The 17745-nt window shown below is 40.4% G+C and overlaps 1 protein-coding gene and 1 pseudogene across 2 annotated transcripts; both read right to left on the bottom strand.

The window, feature by feature from the left end:
- Positions 1-8879: 8879 nt before the first annotated feature.
- On the bottom strand, positions 8880-10216 carry LOC133741394 (probable carbohydrate esterase At4g34215; annotated as a pseudogene).
- Positions 10217-11043: 827 nt separating this feature from the next.
- LOC133741392 (probable carbohydrate esterase At4g34215) lies at positions 11044-16192 on the bottom strand. Of its 2 annotated transcripts, none has more exons than XM_062169300.1 (2): positions 13003-16192; positions 11044-11632 (listed from the first exon to the last, which is right to left on the bottom strand). In XM_062169300.1, the coding sequence occupies exons 1-2, from the start codon at positions 13609-13611 to the stop codon at positions 11507-11509; spliced, it is 735 nt and encodes a 244-aa protein (XP_062025284.1). In that variant the 5' UTR covers positions 13612-16192; the 3' UTR covers positions 11044-11506. The 2 variants fall into 2 exon arrangements, with proteins under 2 accessions (XP_062025284.1, XP_062025283.1); XM_062169299.1 differs by lacking the exon at positions 11044-11632 and adding an exon at positions 11728-12616.
- Positions 16193-17745: the final 1553 nt, after the last annotated feature.

The following is a 17745-nucleotide window of genomic DNA, read 5'->3' as shown; positions in this document are numbered from 1 at the left end:
CGCGCAAAACCCTCCCCACGCTTGCCGACCCGCCGACCCGACCCGACGCCAGCGGCGCCGTCGCTCGTCCTCCGGCCACGACCCGGCCCTCCCCGAGGTCGCCTCGAGCCGCCCAGCCGCTCCCTGCCACCGCCTTGCCCCGCCGCTGCCCCCAGATGGAGATCGAAGCCCCCCCCGAAGCTAGAACCCGACCCGACCGGAAAACCACTTTTCCGGCGTTGCACGGGCCGATCCTCCCCATTTTCGTGATCTCCTCCTCCCCCTGATTATCCCCATGTAAGCCTTTCATCACGATTTTGTGTATAGAACGCTAGATCATGGTTTGACTTTTTCGACGTCCCTGATTCAATCTGGAATCTGATCAGACGCACGAGATTAATCCAACTTCAACGCTTGATCTAGGACGATCTAGGCCAAACCAGACTTAGCTCCAGGTATGGAAGTCGATCACCCTTTCATTTTGAACCAGTTTGTAGTTGGTCACTTTGCCATCTGAGGTGGTTGACCGGCGTTGACCGCCGCGTTGACCGCCCACTGACCACCGCTTGTGGCGGCGCATCAGACCATATTTCGAGTTTTCATTATCTAGGCGATGATCTATGCATCCATACGAGCGTTTTGATATATAACATGGTCATGTTAGAAAAAGTTGATAAATAGTGGATTTACGTTTTGACGTTACTATTTAACGTTTTTACGTTTATCTTCGGTTTACGATCTGTGAAGATCTGACCATCGGTTTTGCTTCAATTTTGGATATGTTGATCGTATGACTGTCCCGGTGACCTTGTGAGGTCACGGGCGAAGATCCGACCGTTGGATCTTCGTATAATTGAGAAATAGTGATTCGGAAGGCGATTCGTGAGAATCTGACCGTCGGATTTTCATATAATTTTGTGGAGATGTTAGTAAAGGCGATTCAGGAAGATCTGACCGTTGGATCTTCGTGATAATTTTGGAGGATGATCCTAAAGGCGATCCGTGAGGATCCGACCGTTGGATCATCATTAAATTCAGATCCGACCGTTGGATCATCGTTTAATTTGAATCTGAGCGTTGGATCGTCGTTTAATTACATATTTGAGTTGTTGGCTAAGTCAAGATCATTATTGGACTAGGTGATTGACGGTTTGAGTTGGTGGACGATTGTGGATCGTATTTTGAGCTGAATTGAAGACGCAGCGGGATTATCGAGGTGAGTAAACCTCACGTGGTTCATATTACGAACCCAATACAATTAATTGCTTTATTTTGTTGCAATCATATGAACTATTGTTGGTGTTACTAGACATTCCTGTGTGAATGTCTGTATATATATTATTACGTGAAATAATATGTATTGTTGGAGTTGTGTTGAGTTATTGTTGAGAAACAATATATTGTGAGAGATATTGAGTTTATTGTTGAGAAACAATATATTGTGAGAGGTGTTGAGTTTTATTGTTGAGGAACAATAAATTGTTGTGATCTGTGGAGATCACTAGGTCACGAGGTGACCATGGCATCTATTAGTGAATCACGCTCTCGTACCGGGCTGGTGGTTATTAATAGTATTAAATCGTAATCACGTCTGTGGCCGGACGAGTGGTTACGTTCAGTTAGAGCTCTAGTCTGTCTGCCAAATGTGGAGTGACCTTATGAGTGAAATTGAGAGTAACTCATAAGTGTCAATATATATATGGTAACCTTATGAGGGAAATTGAGAGTAACTCATAAGGGTCTATATATATATATGAGTCTGTCTACCAAATGTTGGGAAATCTTATGAGCGAATTTGAGAGTAACTCATAAGTGTCTATATATATATATGAGAGTGAGGGATCTTATGAGCTAAATTGAGAGTAACTCATAAGTGTCTACATATATATATGAGAGTGAGTGATCTTATGAGCTAAATTGAGAGTAACTCATAAGTGTCTATATATATATATGAGAGTGAGAAAGTAACGTGGGTTTGTGGTAGTCTTGAAATCTAATAAATCAACAGTTCTTTCTTGTTTACTCATACTGGCTGTAAAAAGCTTACCGGGTTTTGTGTTGTTGCAACTCCCGGTACACTATTCAAATTGTGTAGCGGGTAATCCTACAGGACAGGAGAACCAGGACGGTGATCGTGCGGTTAGAGCAATTGTTAGAGTTTTACAACAATTGTAAGTTGTGAGGTGTGTTATGCTCATTTGAGCTTTATAATATATTGTGAGAGTGAATTGTAATAATGAACTCGAAGTTTCGAGATTTGGTTTTTTTGTAATTGTAATTATTCAGGTTTCGGATTTGAATTTATCATTCAAAATCCGGGGCGTGACAGGTATACCTACTCCAACTTTAGGTCAATATTCATGTTAGTCATTCTTTTTTTAATTTCATCAAGATTACCCCTACACTCTCAATTTTAATCAACCGTGCCCAATCCTTCACACTCCATCCAAATTATCCGTCAATTGATGACGTGGCAAGAGACAAATGGTTAAATTCCTATAATACCCTCGTCAAAATTTTCCACTATGTTCACATCCTCAAAAAAAAAAAAAAAAAAAAAAAAAAAAAAAGGCAGATGCATCGCCCTCTCTCTCTCTCTCTTGCTCCTCTGATCCCAAACTCAGACAATACAATTTGTCAATTTCAATAAGAAGAAAACACAAAAGCTCCAACCACAAAATTTCATTTGGGTTGCCTCAGAAGAACCTCAAACTCCGATTTAGGTAGTGAAATCTACCCAATTCCTCATCTGGGTTCTTCTAATTTCTTCACAAAAGCCTCAAATTAGATTTGATTATCAAATCCTACCTCATATCTATCTCATCTGGGATCTCCGCATTCTTATGATTTCACGACAGCAACGACGACGATCTCAGCATCGACCCGTTTAGAATTGCTCTCTCCCAAGACACCCCCTAATTCAATTTCAATTTTCTCTTCGTCAAAAGACTCGTCCCCGCAGTGGTTGCAGTTCTATTCAGAGCCCTATTCGTTGAAGAGGCCCAATTCGCAAAACACCGATGTTCGGAGATTGAAGAAGGCTAAGAAGACTCGCAAAAGTCGCGGCAGTGCTGGCAACAACGACGTTGATGGAGGCATAGGAGATCGAGGAGATCGAGCATGTCGACGGGGTCAATTTTGCTCTGGATGGGCTGAGGAAGGGTCAACCGGTTCGGATCAGATGACAATGTCTTGGAGCTCGACGACCCGGGAGTTCGAGGCTTCAGGTGGCTGGCTGAGGAGGAGGAGTGGGAGCAGTTTTAAGGCTGAGATCTTCGTCAATGCTAGAGTCGCTGCGGTAGACGGTGGTGGATTGTCTAGCTTCGTCGGCGGCCTGCTCGCACCATGCTAGCAGTTCATCCTCTGCTGCTCTCTGAAGCTTCGAGCATTCTGAGGGTAAGTGAATTGTGCGCATGTGGTTTTGTGGTTTGTGATTTCGTTTTTTTGGATCTTTGAAATGCTAACTTGGTTTGTGGAATCTAGGTCTTACTGTGTGTGTGATTTAGCTTTGAATTGGTGGAATTTGGGGTTGCGGAGCCGAGGATGAAGAGGAGTAGTAGAAGGAGTTTCCAATTGGCGGCATGGTGGTGCTCCTTCATCTGTGAGAGATTTCGATGAACAGGCATGGGAAAGAGAAAGGCGTCAATGTGCAGGTTCTTATGCATTGCAGGTGAGTCAAGAGTCTAAGTTGGACTCATGGCCGAGTTGAATGAGTTGTTGTTTCGAGTTATAAGCTCATGAATTGATTGAGCTGTGTTGTTTTTTGGAGTTAAAAGATTTCCCGATTTCCCTATATGTGAAAGGTTTGAACTTATTACCCAAAATGATCGAGGCTCATGGATCTGGGGTTAATGTGATCAACAAAGACGCAGCTGATTTGTTAAAAAAAAAAAAAAAAAGCAAATTGTCTATTTTAGGCCTGTCTGTGGGCCCGACGGCTTAAAAATTTGCTTACTGACTCGTCCCACGTCAACAGTGAATGGAATTTTTGGACGGCGTTAGGAGAGTTGGACACGGGTGATGGAGATTGAGAGTTCAAGGGTAGTCTTGATCAAATTGGAAGTTCAGGGACTAACATGAAGAATGGGTGAAAGTTCAGGTAGGTAAACTAAAATTAATCCTAAATGTTTTGACTACTAATTAAAGATAAGACAACTCTCCGGATAGATTCAGTGAACCCATAATTTGAAATGAAGGCATTAATTTGGTCCGTTGGGTTTGCTTAACATTTTCAACGTGTCAAAGCTATGTTTTTATTTTTATTTTTAAGAAACAAAGGTTAATTGCATTAGAATATTAGATGACCAGTTAAAATGCCAGAGTTTACATACATTTAAAGACTGAAAAAATGGCGGAGTAACAACCAAGTTCCTATTTAATCACTGCAAACTCATTACAAGACAATTTGAGCCCGCTTATTCAAGCGAACCCATAAACAAAAAACAACACCGTGTCTTTTGAGGAAAAAATCATATTCTAGCCCTCCATTTGCCAAACACGCAATTGTGGTACTTAACAGAAAACTACTTCTCAGCAAACAAATAGGAGTCAATTCCTTATCCATAAGTCGCTTGAAATACACTAGTTTAATTCAAGATAATTATCAATTATATCGGAATCATGATCTGAATTAAACTGGTCATTTAAAGACCCTAAAAATGCCATACTCTACCCAAGTAGGTCAAACTCTCAGGCCAGGCCAACGCAATGCATTAAGTAATGGATGAGGGTGTCAAGACACCCTACAACCTGGCCTAATTTTGCATAGAATCAAACCAACTCCAGTAGACCCATATGGAAATGAGTCCGCAAGACCCAGGCCCAAAACCAAGCAAGCTGACTGGCAGCCCTTGCTCGCTGCCGATGCTAACTAGTCACCGTTGCAGTCAACTCCGGCGGCCTGTCTCGCTGGACCAACATGAGCAGAAGCAACTCCTCTTCACTCAATCCGCTGCAATCCGAAACCAATTCGACCCAGAAGCCCAGATTAGAGAAAGAATTCGATCGAGATAGAAAGACCTGGATCGACCGACGCGCCCAACCACTTACCTCACCCTGAAACGCCGCCGCCGATCCCACCACCAATCTGGAATCGACCGAGAACCAAGCTCACCGTCGCACAGGAGCTTTCTCCCACAGACCGAGAACCAGTTCTATCTCACCGAGCCGTGGCCGGTGCTGGAAGCGATCGGATCTCACAGCTGCCGCTTTACACGTCCCCCTAAGCTTAGGGTTTAGAGAAGTCTTCGTGTCAAAGCTATGGTTGGAAAACACTCAACTAGAGAAAGTGAGTCAAAAATTATTGTTGGAAAAATAATGGTTAGGCTGGGCCGGGCTTATGCAGATTGTAAGACGAAAGATATTTGAGGCATGGGTCAGACAGCTTAATTAGGATTGATTTTGACAGTGTTAGCAGGCCACATCTTGGCTGGATTTTTCTTGGACATTTTTTGCCTTCTTTTCATATTCATCTTTTGATTTCTTGAGAAATAGACAGTAGCGTGCAATAATTTGAGCTCTATGTTTCTGCTGAAACATATGCCATCCATGATCCGTTTACTTAACAAAGACAGCCCCGGATTAATACTTCTGCTGCTACATATATGTCCATAACTAGGATATTATTTCCTTGCAGTCTTCAGATTATAACACAAGCAATAAGGTAAACCTGACAGAACATATTTAAGCAATTTCTTGGTTTTTCCTGGCCCTTTGATTATTTTGATTTTGAATGATTTTGAATGTTTTTGATACAACAACTCATATACCCATCGAGCAAATTAGAGCATCTGTTCAAATGCTAGTTAACCGGCTCTTCCTACTTGTAGATTCATTTCGTGGTCTTATTTTCAGCAACAGCATCCTTGGGTTTTCCAGAAACAGCATCCTTGGCTGACTGAAAGGTATCTGCAACTGCAATAGCTGCTTTACCCACAAAGCCAGAAGCCCCGGTATTTCCAGAATTTGCTCCTCCGTCGTTGATCTCATGAAGTATTTCCACCTTCTCCTTTACGGGTTCCTTGTCTTCTCCTGCCGGTGATCGGAAATCCACTGTCTCCACCTTGGTCTCCACTCCACCTTGCTCGTTTACACCTTCAGTTTCCTGCCAAAAAATACACCAACAAAATCAAAATCATCTCAAACATTTATATATAAAACAAGAACCAAGGAAAAGACTGAGTAGATAAACTCTGTACTTTTGAAGCATTCATGTTGCAGATTTGAAATATAAACTCGGATGAATAATGCAAAAGCTTTGGTTGCTATTGTGCAGAAAGTCATAGATATTATATAGTCTACTTGGTGGAGGTCGACCTAGCTCATCAGGAAGGAGCTACCAATTGGTTAAGGACACGTTTCGTATGAGGTGTTTGATTCTGCTTGGTTCAAGCTTAGATTGTCTGTGGTGCTGACACGTGTGTATCTTTGTTCTAATTATTTAGAACGAGTAGGATATTGTGTCGACCGACATGAGCATGGTACCTAACTTTGCTGAGATGAAACGACACCTGGACAATTCTTTTGAAAAGCTCGAAAGCCCAATAACACTGGGATTCAGTTTGTAGTAAAAGGGCTTTGAGATTGTGAGGGTGCATTCTTTGATTACAGGTGGAGTCAAAGACCCATACTATAAATCACAATGGTATTTGAGTTCTTATCATGGGTAGAGTCTATTAAATGGTACCTAAACTTAAAAATCGATCAAATAGGTACATGTACACTCACAAAAACACTTCAAGTAGGTACTTCTGTTAAAATTCTGTCTAACCTCCGTTAAAATGATTGGTAAATAAGACATTTCACATAAAAATGACCAAAATGGCCTCATATGTACGATAGAATCAGCTGCAGAATTGGATTCAGCAAAGTATTGCTCAGTTTTCTGAGTTAAATCGTTTTCTGATGAAATTGATATCGGAATATTTGATATCTAGATTATTTTCTTCATTTTTCGATTTTCGTTTGGGTTTTCAAGGTGTCCAACATGATAGTTCCAACTTGATGATCTCTCCCCAATCTTCTAGGTTGTTCACCTTTCCATGTTCTTAAATTAAGAACATGTTTTCTACACCCAATCTTCTGATTTTGTTCTAACATAATTCCAATTAAACCAAAAGCACTGACTTTTTTTGTTTTGTTCTTTGGATTCATACTCACTCTTAATCTCTGTTAGCAAACTAAAAGTCACTCATCCAATTCTCGAAGGAATGGGCCTCCCAGAATCTTGATATCCGGCAAAAGGAACGCACCATGTTGTCACCCTCCGAACTCGGACTGACGTTGGTGATGGAGAAAGAAGCCGTGATTTGGTGAGTCATGAGTTGATGACCATAGGTTCAGCTGGCCTAGGGGTCATCATGGGTCGGGCTAGGGCCGACCCTACCCTAAATTGTAGGGCTTAGGGTCGGGTCGGGCCGGGGCTAGTCAAAGTCAACAACATTTAGGGCCGGGTAGGGTCGGGTCGAGGCTTAAATATGATAACCCTTACCCGTCCGAAAGGCCCGAGTCACTAGGGCCGAAAGGGCCGGCCTTCCGAAATGGGCCTAAAAGGGCCTTAATTTGTTTAACAAAAAGAAATATTTTATTTTTATTTTTTATCTCAAAATGTGGCTCAATGGTTATATAGGTAATACAAGACTCATTATTTTTTGTTGATCATATTTAATATATATATATATATATATATATATATATATATATATATATATATATATTAGAATTCAGATCCAATCTAGAGCGGAGCTCCGCTTTGAAATTAACGTGTGAAGTTCGAGTTTTCGGTCACTTTTCAGTCGCATATCCACATCTCGACCGTTCAGTTTTTAGGTACTACTGTATAGATCATCTCTGCAAATTTTCAGCCAAATTGATGATCATTAAGGCATCTAACTCGTTTAAACCAATGGACGGACTGAATCTGTCAACCTGAACCGTACTAGCTTTAAGGCACTTATCAATGCCTTAACGATCATCATTTTGGCTGAAAATTTGCAGAGACGATCTATACACTAGTATCTAAAAACTGAACGGTCGAGATGTGGATATGCGACCGAAAAGTGACCGAAAACTCGAACTTCACACGTTAATTTTCAAAGCAGAGCTCCGCTATGGATATGATCTATATTGGAATTAACTTATAAGTTATAACATTTATAAATATTAGTTAAGATGGTTATATTCAATTAACTATCTCTCTAAATCTCCCAAAATTAATTGTTGTTTAACAAAGGAAACAAAAATTAAAAAAAATAAAGCTTAGGAAATTGATTACAAAAAAGAGATAAGTTGTATGTTATAGACTAAAGAGAAACATATTTAAAAAATAGAAAAAATATAAAATTATTAGAGTTTAATTGGGCGGGCTTAAAGGGCCGGGCTTGGCCCTAGTGGGCTCAAACGGGCTGGGCAGTAGGGTAGCGTAGGGCCGGGTTTCATTTGCATAACCCTTATCCTACCCTATTTGAAAAAGGGTAGGGCCGGCCCACCCTAATGTAAGGGCCGGGTCGGGCGGGCTTAGGGCCGAAGGAAGAAGACAAGTAGGAGGTCTAGCTCGGATAATGAAGAAAAAAGTCAATTTTGCCCATGCATATGAGTGACACGTGATTGTTTTAATGGAAGTTAGACATAACTTTAACGGAATTACTTAATTGGCATGTTTTTATGAGTATATGTACTTAATTGATCGTTTTTTAAATTCAGGTACCATTTAGTCCGGTTCATAAGAGTCGAGACCCTACTCATGATAAAAACCCATGGTATTTTTGTGGCAAAGAATTTTCTGAAAGTATAAGTGAGGGTGTCTAATTGTTTATTACAAGAAGCATTGTGTACTACAAATCCTAGTTCTATGTGTTCGGGGCTAGATATCTGTAATACACGACTAGAACTCAACCAAAACGTTTTGAATATAACATACATTTATAAAAAGGGGATTTCCGAATTCGAAGAAACCTCTCTACCACTCAAAAACTATGTCCTCATTACAAATAATGTTCCTCTGGGGGAACAAAGCAAAGCAAAGCAACTCTACGAAGTTCCCAGCAAGGGTCTTTTAAATTAGCAAAGCAACCCTAAGAACTTCCCAGCAAGGGGTCACAACTCTCTCACTTTGTCACAATTTTGGTTACATTTATAGCAACCATAGGAAGCCAGAAAAGAATTTGCTAGCTTGATACCTAGGTGGACCTCCGATATGGTAGTGAGGTGGAGATTATCCGGTTTCAAAGGCAATCCTTCAGCATCGACACAATTCACATTAGGCAGCTTCGTTTCCAGCTGTGCTTTCCTCACTATATCTATGAACTGACCTTCTCCTGATGCCAGTGCTACCTGAATCACCATTAATACAATTAGAAAAGAGCTACAAATTCACAATAAAGAAAATTAAGAATCATATATACTCTACCTGAATAACAGGAAGGTTAGGGCTTTTGAGATCGGAGTGTAGGTCAGTTATAAGCCTCACAAAACTCCCTTTATATCCCTTCGCATCGGCTCTATTCACAGTGCCACTCTCTCCCTGGTACCATAAAATTGCTCGGATAGTTCCTCCTGCCTTCATACCGACTCGCTGGCTCGTCTCACCAACTCATTATACAACTGAGTTCCTCGAGCCCACTTGCTGATTCTAGTCCCGCCCACAGCGCAAGGAACCAGACCCAAAACTCCCATAGCCGAGCCTTTGGCTTGGAGGACCTTGTTGGCAAAACCCATCCCTGGCCCAACCCCACACGTCTTGCCCTTGCCCACATCAATGTCAGCGTGGAGTGGCTCTCGTGCTTCTTCTCAAACGAGTTGAGTACTCTGTCTGAGAATTGACGGGGTCGGTGTGCACTCGGGACGAACGTTGCCGTCCCACTTGCCGCCGCTGACGCAGCCTCTTCCGGCCATATTGCTCTGACCGGCGAGAATGAAGATGTTCCCGGGAGGAGAAACAGAGGAGCCTGAATTGAATTGGGTCGTTAGGACGACACAGAATAGCTGTACCAACTTTAAGATGGCAGTCATGGCATTCGTCGCCATGTTTGATGGCAGTCAGGCACGCTTGAGGAGAATAAAGGTCAAAAAACTGTGATATACTATCACGCGTTCACGCTCATTTAACGAGTAGGATTACCTACACTAAATACCATATATTTGTTACTTGTCAGAATACTAATTACCATATTTGATCATTCACCTAATTATTTGAAGCAGATTTGGTTAAAATCTCTTGAATATTAACCACATGGTGTAGTAAGGTTGGTCGAGCTGATAACCCTCATGTCTAGAGTTCGAATCCAAACTCCCACCAGTTTGTGGCCAGCATGTTTGAGGGGCCTTTGAGTTCGTGCGCCTGCGGCAAAAGATTAGTCTGGTTTTGCTGGGATACTCTCGAGGACCTCAGTCCGAATATTGACTGGGTGCCTCAGTTCGAATATTGACTGGGTGGGTGTGTTACTAACTTGCTACCTCACTCCGGATCAAAAAAAAAAAATCTCTTTAATATTTTGAAAATATTACAGGGATTAGCTGGATTTTTACCAAATCTGCTTTTCAAAAATAATGTAATTTCCTTATTTTCATATTAGTGGGTTGGGTATGGGTTTACCCGTTTAGAAATGGGTTGGGTAAATACACATACCCGCGAATTATTTGATGGGTATTACCCACAAACTATTGTTGAGTGGATATTACCCAGCGGGTATTACCCAATGGGTGTAAATGCCAACTCTAGTACTCCTCTTAAAATCCGGTAACATATTCCATATTAATATCCAGGGTATTAAATTTGAGTCACAGTTTCACATGGATTGAATGATGGAAACGTAAGTACAGTGGCGCGCCACAATTAGATTGATAGTGGACTTCTTTCTAGATATACTAATGGGGATAAATGGATTTTTTTAAATTTGCAACTTACTTAATTAAGTATTATGAATGTATCATACCATATGTCCATATCATAGTACTAGTTTTTTTTTTTTTTTTTTGAATAATGGTAATTCCATTGATAATAACGCATGCCAAGAAGGTCATTACATACTCACCTGCTGACACATAACAATGGCCAGATCAAGGTTTCGTGGAGGAGCCACAGTAATACATAGGATAAACCAACTATATTTGAACTTATCGCTCACTTTAAACGCGAGCCTATAAGCTATGGAAAAACATAGCGAATAGACAAGCCAAACTACACTCGTTAGGTTTCTAATACAAGAAACTTATTGTAATTAGACAAAAGCTAAAAACATAGGTTTGGGCCAAGAGCCTAAACCCTAGCCCAAAATTAGAAGCTATTGGACTAGGGTAGAAACCCCAGCCCAGAAACTCAAAGCCCACCAAAGCAAAGTCCACCCAAGGCCCATTCGGCCAGATCCGGTCCAGTCCACCCACTTCCACATCCCCGTCGTATGCACCAGCCCAACCCTGCTCCGTCCGCCGCACGCCGCCACGACCTGCGCCCGCCTCGATCTGCTCCGCCGCCACCACGGAGAAAAAACCAAACCCCGATCCAGGAACTCATCTCCCACCACCACCGAGTTCAGACCAATGACACCGTCATCAGGGTTCGATCGCCGGACCTGTTAGCACGACAACCGCCTCTCACCATCTCAGCCAGAACCACCAAACAGCCTCGAGCAAAACTCCATCTGATGGAACAAGAATACTTTATTTTATGTTAATTCTTGTTAGGTCGTACTAACATCATGTTAATTCTTTGATAATACTTTATTTTATGTTGTTTTTTTCATGGTTCAAGAATTCATGTTTATAAATTATCCGTTAGGTCAAAAAAGACCAACTGTTTAAGACTTGGCTAGCAAATTGCATAGAAATATGAACGAATTGCAATTATCTTACCATGATTGATGGGCTTATATATGGATGAAAGGGTTTGGTTGGGTTAGTGAGATTCTGATTATCAACCAGGAGGAGAGGGCTAATATAGCAAACAAAAGTATTGTCCTATCTCCCCATCAATTTCCTCCACAATTTACTCTTTCCCCAATATGATGAAACTATTTAGCTCAACAAACTCCCCCAGCCATACGTAATTCTTTCCAGTTTTTATCCAACAACCGGTAGGTACTTGGTAGATTCCAAGAGGACTGAGATAATGTTTATTGATTGGGGCACTGGGCTTGTCTAAACCCAGAAGAAAAGGCTCGATGATTAACTGTTGAGTAGTTATTCCACGTCCTACATTCTTCACCTACATGGATATGATATATTATGGAGCCCCACAATCATAGGACAGATTGCTAGCTTGGCTTGGCATCTACCCAAAGCAAAAATTAATGACTTGAGCATATTAATTAATGACTCAATGAAGTTTGAACTAATTTGATAAATTAGATTAATGAAGTTATGTAGTCAAAATTTTCCATAACAAGCCAATAACAAAATGGATGATCAAACAAGGATGTCCATTTCTCCGAGCATTATTGCTTATCGTGCTGGGAATTAACTGAAAATATGCGTTAGCCAACATTTCCCCTAGTCGAACCTGACTCGGGGTAGTGAGGTGCAACCTATCAGGTTCTAATGTTAGACCCTTGGCATCAACGGTTCGCACGTTTAGTAGGTCAATTCCCATCTGAGCTTCTCTAATGGTCTCTATGTATGGTCCTGACCCAGATGCAATTGCAACCTACACATCCAAAACACTTGCCTTTAAGATTTGCAAGTAATTTGGTCGAGTTGTGTAACTCGACTAAAAAAACAAATTCTCAACCCAATAACACTAGCAAATATTCTGGTCAAGTTTGGTTCAAAAAGCACGAAAATGAGTATCATTTGAAAGTGAATATCCTCTAAATATACCTCCGCCTAGGTACATATATAAGAACAAACAAAAATATAAACTATGATGGCAACTTGACCAACTAGTGCATCTTTTAATTTTTAACAGTAGCAGACACCAATGACATGCCATAATATTACTATACTATTGAATCAAATTCAAATCTAAAGCATTGGAAATATCGATGTAAATTCAAAACCAAGTAACAGATATCAGGAAAAAGATTGCAGTACCTGGATTATTGGAAGCATAGGAAATTGCAGATCCAACCGGAGGTCTCCAAAGAAGGTTTCCAATCTGGCTTTGTAAGATCGGGCGTCTTCTATACTAGTCGTATCGCTCTCACCTTGATACCAGAGTAGTCCCCTGATTGAGGCGCCATTATCATTCACCTTTAACAAAGCCGCCTTGGCTCTCCCAATCATCTGTCTGTATAGGAAAGACCCTCGTTCCCATTGGCTTAGGTTAGTCCCGCCGATTGCGCACGGGACTAAACCAATCGCACCAATACTACTAGCACGATTGGCAAGGATCGCACTGGCGAATGGCAGCCCGGGTCCGATCCCATTCGTCTTCTCCACGTCGATATCAGCGTGGAGAGGCTCGCGGGCTTCAACCCACGTGAGGTTTGCGCTGAGTCGGAAGATGGATTTGTTGGGGAGGCACTCTGGAGGAACGACGCCGTCCCAGGTGGTGATTCCGGTGAGAGTGTCGTTTACAACGCCTCCGCGGCCGGCCATGTTGCTCTGTCCGGCCAGGATGAAAATGCTTTTGATGTGTTGCTCTTTTGATGAGGAGGCGTGAGACGCAAGAGACAAGAACAACAGGAAAAGCATCATCATGTGCTGGAAGGAGAGTGGGTGTGGGGCACAATGATGCAAAGTGAGGGAGGGTCCTAGTTTCCTCCAACTGCACTATTTGAACCTCGCCTTGCTAGCTAGCTTGATTAACTGGCAATTAATTAAAGAGAGAAAGAACTGGGTTTCCTATTAATTGCTTCAGTGGTTGGAAAGCATAAACTAAACTTATAAAATGACTCGTCTAGTCAATTCTCAAATAATGGCTAGCCCCGATTAATACCTGATATAACTCCCTCAACCGAATATTTCTTGACTAGCTTTGTGTTCACTACACGGTTGATTTACAGATTCCAGTTTAATTTATTAAGACTATAAATCCATACAATAGTCCAAACTAAAACAACATTACAACAAGATTCACTAACTAATCTTGAAGTTAAAAATATATATATTTGTGGTCCTTTCAAACAAAAAAAAAATTATATTTGTGGTTATTTCATATTTTATCTCTCATATATGATAAATTTCTTGTTTTTTTTTTTTCTTTTTTTTTTGGACGAAACAAAAGATTTTATTCATAAACACGATTAAGATCATCTAAAAGGGCATCCGATAAGCAATCTGGAGCATGATATTGAACCATTCAGTTTGAATATCAGAATCAAAATTGAGGTTTGCTAGCCTATGAGCTACCTTATTAGCTTGCCTATTGACATGAACTAAAGAAAATAAATAACAAGCTTACAACATATCTTTGATGTCTGCTACCAGATCACTCAATCTCGATAGATTTTAAGATGGAGATTTAAAATAGCATTAACCGCAGCCAAACAATCATTCTCCAATATTGCATTGTTCGACCCCAACTCCATAAGCAAGAGCAGCCCTTGTTTTGTACCTAACAATTCAACATGAAGAGGTGAAGTCACATAGGATTTTCTGATAGAGAAAACAGCCAAAAAAGCACCTTGACCATTACCTAAAACACCCCCCCTCAAAGAACACCCCCAGAACTAACACTGGGGAAAAAAGATCCATCAACATTTATCTTAACATTAATAAAATTATCACTTGGTTTGCAACTTTTTAACGCTAACTACTCACTTTCTCTCTATCTCCCAAAAACCTCTACCAGGGCTGTCTTCTTATGGAGTCATGGATCAAGGAGGCAATGCTAGTCATCATACTAGTAAAGGTTTCCGCGTACATGTTAGCAGCGGCTTCTTTGTGGCTTCTGGAATTTATCTATTCTTATTTCCATCTATCTCGTTAGAGGAGATGCAACTCTTATTTATACTGATGCAGTGTCTCACAGCGCCAATACGATTCAGGTACCAGCCATGGTTCATCCTTTGTTGGAAGATTGGGGTGGAGAATTAAGACGCAATCAGTTTTACTCTTCCGTGGTTGCATTGAATGTTAGCCAAATAGTCACCCTCAAGTATAAGAGGTACAAGTAATAGTATAGGGATTTAAGAAAAATTGTCGAACCCACGAGGATTGGATTCCTTTCACTAGCTATGGTGTTAACCAAAGGAGAGCTAGAATATGCAAATGTACAATCACAAACCTAAATTCACAAGAAAATCTAGGCAGATAGAGAGTATGTGCATTGTGGTGGTAGTGAAATTATTTGTTGAATAGAGTGGTGAACCAAATTAAAATAAATACTCAACTATAAACTAAACTAAACTAGTAATATAATGGATGAAGTTAGGGGTTGGATTGTCTACCACTAACCTCCCTTGCAAGTATTGAAGTTCAAATACAAGTGATGTTATTCTAATTTCCCAATTACCCTCTTTGCATCCGGATAAGAACTAGAAAGGCTTAAACTCCTTTAATATTATCAATTCCAACCTGATAAGTCTAAAATTAACTACCTAAGAACAAATCATATTACCGGTTAAGTCTCAATTAATTGTTCCTAGATGCATAAAGCTTTGATTTTAACTCACAACATTCACATACACATAGAGGATGCTATCATGCTATCAATACTTAAGGTTAACTACTCCCTAAATATTTTTTCATGAGATGACAAACACAACACATTCAAAGTAGTTAAGTTTGAATGAATACATTCACTTCTTGAATTAGCATATGAAGATGAAAATCACAAATATCATCATATATAAATTAAAACAACAATTCATACAAGTTTGGCTAAGACTTTCAACCCTAGTCCCAACAAAGTACTACTCACTCATAATTACATATACTAACTTCATAATCAAATTAAACACCCAAAATATAATCTACAGTAAAAGGGATAGAGTTGGCTTAGTGTTGTGTCAGATGGTCCCCAAGTTCACGTCTTAGTGGTGATGGTGGTGGTGGTAATTCCTTCTCATTCTTGGTCTTGAAGATTTGATGATTAAAGATAGTGAAGCTTGTATTATGTATTGTGTGAATAAGTGGAGTAGATGGAGAAAATGATAATAGAAAAGAGAGTGGAGAAATGATGTAGTAGTGGTGGTGTTAATGGAGGTAGAGGATAAGAAATGATGGTGGTGATGGAGGAGATAGAGTAGTATGGATAGTACGAGTTTGGATTTTGGGAGGTGAATATGAGGGTTTTGTGGAGGAGATTGAGAGAAAAAGAAGTTGTAATGGGTTGATATGGGTGATGGTTCAAGAGTGTAATGAAGACATGCTTATATAGGGAAAAGAGAGAGGTGTAAAATGATAAAGAAAGGCAAATGAAGCAGCAATGTCTCTTGGATGAAATGAAAGGGGTAAGGAGATGGAGTGTTAGAGTGGGTTTAGGTCGCTAAAGTCAAGGGGAAAAGTATGGAAGATAAGGTGTGTGATTAGAGTAGAGAAATGATGAAGAAACATGGTGATTGACCCCTAAAAAAAATGGAATATTTTTGTGTGTGATAGAGTGGACTTTCGGTGTAACATGGGGAGAAGAGATGGTGTGGGAAATAGGGGAAAGGTTGTGGTTGATTTGTAACCAAGAAGTTGGGATTTGGTTAAGGGAGATGATGGTGAATGGATGTAATGAAATGAGTGTAATGTTACTCCTCCTCCTTACTTCTCCATGAATATGGCCGAAAAATACATGGCACTACCATGAGTGGTGGTTCGCCGAAATTCAGAATTTTACTTTTTGCTCCACATTTAGCTGTCATTCTAATTCCTAGCTCCAATTCTCCACTTCAAGACCCAAAATAAATGTTTCCTTCACTCTTTGCAATAATCCTAGATAAATAAGAAAATGACTTAGTGAGAGCTAAAATAGACTCAAAAACAAGTTAAATTCAATATGTAGGGGAATGCATATATATGTAAATTATGGTCTAACATTGAGCAGCCATGAATTTTCAATGGGACGCATGGATCACTCATGGCTTCGGATTTGCACTGGCTGAATGGATTTTCTTTGTCCTTGGTTAGTGGTTTGCTTAATGATAGGTCCCAAGGGATTGCGACAATTATGGTGGTTGCCAACAGTGGATAGAAAGGTGCAATAGGTCTTGGTGATGGCAGCAGCGACTGGTTTGCTAGGGTGCCAGGGTAGTTTAGTGCGCTAGGACAGTATGGATTTGCTGCATTAAATTGAGCTAAGGTTTGGGTCTCTTTGGGCCTTAGGCTTAGCCTAATTTAGTTGTTTCTTATTTTTATTTTTCCTATTCAATGGACTCTAACCATTTAATTACTTGATTCTTAGTTGTACAACAATTGAGTTTTCTAGTCGATTGTGATTGTTTTATGTGTTGAGAGTTAGGCTAATCAGATTTTAATTATTTTGGTAGGCTCGTTTGTTAGAATAAAGGAGCTAAACTTATTTGCAATGAGTGATACTTGTCAGTTTTCTTTGTTTGCTTGCTCCTAGACAAAAATTGATGTACGTTCCGTTCTAACAATGATAAGAAATGAAATTATCTGCTTCTTCTAAAAAAAAAAAATCAATATTCATCTTAACAACCTTAGCCTAGGAGGACGCCAAACTTTGGCTATTGGCCTCTTTGGTGCTGTAGTCGAACCTAAGCCAGATGGAACATTTGCTTGTAAATATTCTTCATACCATCCCACTCCAATAGCTACAAGAACATGACCATTTCTATGTTTGTCATTCCACAATTTATCATTTCTCTTCTTCCATAAGCTCCAGATATAAAAGAACCAATATGTTACACCCCACATCCGATTGACCCCTTTTACTGAGTT

The sequence above is a fragment of the Rosa rugosa genome, chromosome 3, assembly GCF_958449725.1.
Source record: "Rosa rugosa chromosome 3, drRosRugo1.1, whole genome shotgun sequence".
Lineage (NCBI taxonomy): Eukaryota > Viridiplantae > Streptophyta > Magnoliopsida > Rosales > Rosaceae > Rosa > Rosa rugosa.
This window is presented reverse-complemented; position numbering and strand designations above follow the sequence as displayed.